This window comes from Elephas maximus, chromosome 2 (assembly GCF_024166365.1).
Source record: "Elephas maximus indicus isolate mEleMax1 chromosome 2, mEleMax1 primary haplotype, whole genome shotgun sequence".
Classification (NCBI taxonomy): domain Eukaryota; kingdom Metazoa; phylum Chordata; class Mammalia; order Proboscidea; family Elephantidae; genus Elephas; species Elephas maximus.
Window position 1 is genome coordinate 205172909 of NC_064820.1, and position 4718 is coordinate 205177626.

General features: G+C 36.3%; 1 protein-coding gene across 1 annotated transcript; it reads right to left on the minus strand.

The window, feature by feature from the left end:
• On the minus strand, nucleotides 1–951 carry LOC126067704 (olfactory receptor 14C36-like; the record flags this gene model as incomplete). Its single annotated transcript, XM_049869850.1, has 1 exon — nucleotides 1–951. A coding segment is annotated over one exon (951 nt), but the record flags the coding sequence as incomplete, so codon positions are not given.
• Between the last annotated feature and the right edge of the window lie 3767 nt (nucleotides 952–4718).

The window sequence follows — 4718 nt, forward strand, 5'->3', positions numbered from 1 at the left end:
TTAGGGTGAACCTAAGCAGTTTCCTGTAAATTTTCTATTAAAATATTTTTTCATGATTTTCCTGATGGCACGTTTTATTTGTTCATTTCTAAGACTGTAGATAATTGGATTGAATAAGGGAGGAATTACGGAATAGAACACAGAAAGGACCATATCCTGGATGGTTGCAGAGATTGCAGATGGTCTTAGATACACATAGAAGCTTGAGCCGAGGAAAACCAACACCACGAGGATATGAGGAACGCAGGTAGAAAAGGCCTTTGCTCTGTCGGCTCCAATTGGAAATTTGAGCACAGTAGAAAATATGTGAATGTAAGACCTGATGATGAAGATGAAACAGCCTCCACCAATCACCAGACCAGAGGCAAGGTTTATCACCTCATTGATGAAGGTGTCAGAGCAGGAGAGCTTCAGCAGAGAGGGGATGTCACAGAAAAACTGATGAATAACGTTGGACTGACAAAATGGCAGCCTGAAAGTGATGCCTGTCTGGAATCCTGAGTAGACCAGACCACTGAGGATGGAAGCCAGTGTCATCTGGACACAGACCTGAGGGTTCATGATCACAGGGTAGTGGAGAGGCTGGCAGATGGCCACATAGCGGTCATGGGCCATGAAGGTGAGGAACAGCATCTCCACACATGCAAAAGAAACCACTAGGAAAACTTGAGTTACACACCCCACCTTTGAAATCACACTGCTGTCAAGCAAGGAGTTGACACATGAATTAGGGACTGTTACAGAAATGTAGCATGCATCCAAGACAGACAGATTCCTGAGGAAGAAGTACATGGGAGAGTGAAGGCTTTTATTCACGGTGGTGACAATAACAATGAGAAAATTCCCAGTGAGAGTCACTAAATATATCAGGGAGAAGGATAGGGCATGCAAAACCCGTAGTTCCCATACATCAGAAAACCCCACCAGGAGATATTCATCATCACGGAGGAATTGAGCATATTTACGTGAAGAAGTTCACTCCTAGGAGGCAATAAGAAAAGCCCTGAATACTTGAAATATTACATTATGAGAAGATGGCTTTCAATTGTCTTTCTCTTGCCCACTTCCTAATTCTAATTGCTATTGATGCCCCTAATATTTTGGAAGATAAATTATGTAGTGCTTTAGTAGCCCGTATAATTGTAGGAGTAAAGTGAAGATCACAACCATTTTCTCATAAACAGCACACATATAGGTGGTTAATATTTTTTATATATTTCTATGGGAATATGTAATTTTCTCATGGATGGTACAAATGATTAACATGTTTGCTCCTAACTAAAAAGTTATATGTTTGAATCCTCCCAGAGGTGCTTCAGAGAAAGACCTGGTGATCTGCTTTTCAAAAAATCAGCTATTAAAAACCCTGTGGAGCACAGTTCTAGTCTAACACACACGGGATCACCACAAGCCAGAGTCCACCGGATGGCATCTGTTTTTTTTGTTTGTTTGTTTTTTGTTTTACTATAGACATAGATTATATTGACATAGCTGACTTTTTAAAGGAACTTTGGAGATAACGTAATGTTGTTGAATAATTGGCACACAATATTTTAGATGTTTTTCCAGTCTTACATTCTCATTTTGAGGCTATAGACAAAACTGGGGAAAATAATATCTTTTCTAGAAGTAGTACTGCATGCATAATAATGTCAAAATTATCTTATCATCTACCACTATAACACAATATTGAAATCACCTGAAATTTTACTTACTGCTATACCTCAAGCTGATCAAAACCTCCTTCCCTCATACCTTTATGCCACACCAAATCTGCTTCTCATTTTCTCTTAAATCTTTACTCTTCAGATTATTTTTCTAGTCACTTGTCTGTTTTGTAAGGGATATGTTCCTCCCATTGGCAGTGTTCCTGCTTCCAGTACCTCTTAGAGTCCTTTGAGCCTTCCCCTAATATTTCTTCATTAATATTTTCAGTTTTTCAACTTCTCCAATTTTCTTTTGTTCCATTTGCTGAAAAAAAAAATGACAAAAATGCGGTATGATACCTTACAGTACTAATTTGTCTTTTTGTTCTTTCATCTCAAATTATGGATTTTGCCTTTTTTCTCTTTTTTTCTGTAAGCTTTTTAACAAAATATCTGAACATTCATCATCCATATCTACATTACCACATTGTTGGTTGTTGCTACCCCATCCTCATCCTAGACTAATTGCTTATTTCTTCTCTCCTTTGTTTGATTTACTCACCAACGGTCATATTGACCAGCTTTCCCCTTGACTGTTCTGTGGTACCTGTATTTTTCTGAATCTCCTCTTTTTTTTTTTTGCAACACTCTCTTCTCATTCTCTCATGATAAGAATAACGATAATAGTACTAAAAACAAAAAGCAACAGCAGCAATAATAATAATAACTATGACATTTGGAATCACAGACAAGTGCCTATCCATGGTTAAACTGATTGTATTTCAAATTCCTTTATTTAGATTTGAAGATCTTCCAAATACTGCTCAAATCTTTCAAATGTGTTTTGGCTTGTCTCCTTCGTGGTGAACTTACCAAACATCTCGTGTATGAATTCTTTACATTGGTGAGAAATGGTACATTTGTTTTGTCTTATCTGTCTCTTATGTTCTTTGTAAGTCCCTCAAAGATTGTATCTTGTACAACTTTGTACCCTCTCAGCATCAAGTAAAATTCTTTACTTGTATCTGATATTAAATAATGCATAAATTACCATTTCACTAAAATATTATCACTACTTCTTTACCTATATGGCTTTTGGGGCAGAGAGAAAGTTTACAATTGAACGAACAGATCATATACCCTGGATAGTTGTTTGAGCTTGGTTGACTAGAGGGGAAAAACATAACATAAATTGTAGTGATTAAGAGCTCTAACTTCCAGTTGCCTGGAATAATGGTGCAATTACTGTGTGAAATTGGCATTTTAACTATATGTTCAGTCTTGATATCTTTATCAAGCTGGGAAGAATGGTCTGTCTCTCATGACATGTGGTCAGGTTTAGACGGGACAGTGAGTAACAAATTTAAGAAAGTGCGGTGAACATCATAAATGTTCTTTAAAATGTCCCTTGTTATCTTTAGAAACACTGCTATTATTATTTTTTCAACCATGATTTTCAGAGCATATACTACTGTCAGATACTTTCTGGGTACATATGATGTTGTTAGTTGCAGATGAGTCAGCTCCAACACATGGAGACCTATGTATAACAAAACAAAACTTTGCCCAGTCCTGTGTCATATCATTTCTAAATCTGTCAATGATCCTGAAAGACAGTTTTGCATCCCCTTATAAAGAGCGTAAAAGACCTGTCCAAGTTTAACAGGTGCTGTTTCTCTCACCAAACCAGCTGCTTCCCTTTTTGTGATCTTCTCACACTTGCTGCATTCAACAGGCAAATGGTTACAGAGAACCTCTGCCCAATTCAACAGCTCTTTTGGTTTTAAAAGAATGTTGTCGGATTTTCATAAAGATGCACTAATTGCAATCTGCTTTAATAAGGATCATATTTTAGGCACATATAGCATATGTCCTCAAAATATTTACGCAAGACTCATTTTCCTGTACATGAGTCACCAGAACCTTGGTTGAAGAAAAAGGAAAGAAGACATCTGAGGTCTCTCGCAATCACTAGTCATGTACAGATAACAACAAGCTGCACCCAAAACACAGTTCCTTCATCTGTAATAATGAATAAAAATAATTAATCTTGTGATCAATTTAAATAATATTCATTCATAAATTGATTCATTGATTCAACAGATATGTACTTAGTGCTGGTACAGGCTATAAGTACATTTGAGTAATGACCAAAACAGTAAAGTCCCAAATCTCTTGAAACTTGTATTTTATTAAAGGAGATGAAGACTGAAAAGTTAATTATTTGAGGAAAGGTAAAAATTTTCAGATAGCTTTAAGTACTTTGAAGAAAATTCACATGGGTAATATGGTAGAGAGGACAGGGTGTGATTGTGGGAGTTGGGGTTTGTCAGATAACTGAAAGTGCTTTTTCAATAAACTGCTATGGAAGTAAAAGAAAAAAAAAATCAAACTCATTGCTGAAGAGTAGACTCTGGCTCATAGCCACCTTATAGGATAGAGTAGAACTACCCCATAAAGTCTCCAGGGACTGGCTGGGGGTTCAAACTGCCAACCTTTTGGTTAGCAGCTGAGCCCTTAACCACTGTGCCACAGGCCTCCATGGAAGTAAAGCATAAGGAAAGATATTTTTATTTTTCCCGATCAAACTAATGTTTTCTTTTTGCCTTTTGTAAAGAAAATCCCAGCACGTATCTTTTGAATTGATTAGGTAAGGTAGAGTAACATTTTATTTTCAGTTCAAATAATAGTTTGGAAATTTTCTTTCCTGATTTGACTTCCCCACACAGTGGTTTGCATGAGGGACTGAGCTCTGGAGCTTAAAACCTAATGCTGATAGGGATGAAAAAACAGTTTTGACATAATTATCTACTGCTGAGGGAAAAACTAAGATCTTCCCAGCAAACATTTAAATATATGCATTTGTCTGTTTTCTTGACTACAATTTCATTTTTTGAAACATTTTCTCATTGTTAGTAAATGACTGAGACTGAGTTAACTAATATGAAGATTTTTGCTCCAGGAAAATAGAAAAATATTTTTAGTTAAGTTTGAAGTAAAACCGTTTTTATTATATTGTATCACATTTTTCTAATCCTCTAGAAAAAGCTCCCTGGGATATATTTTTAAGTG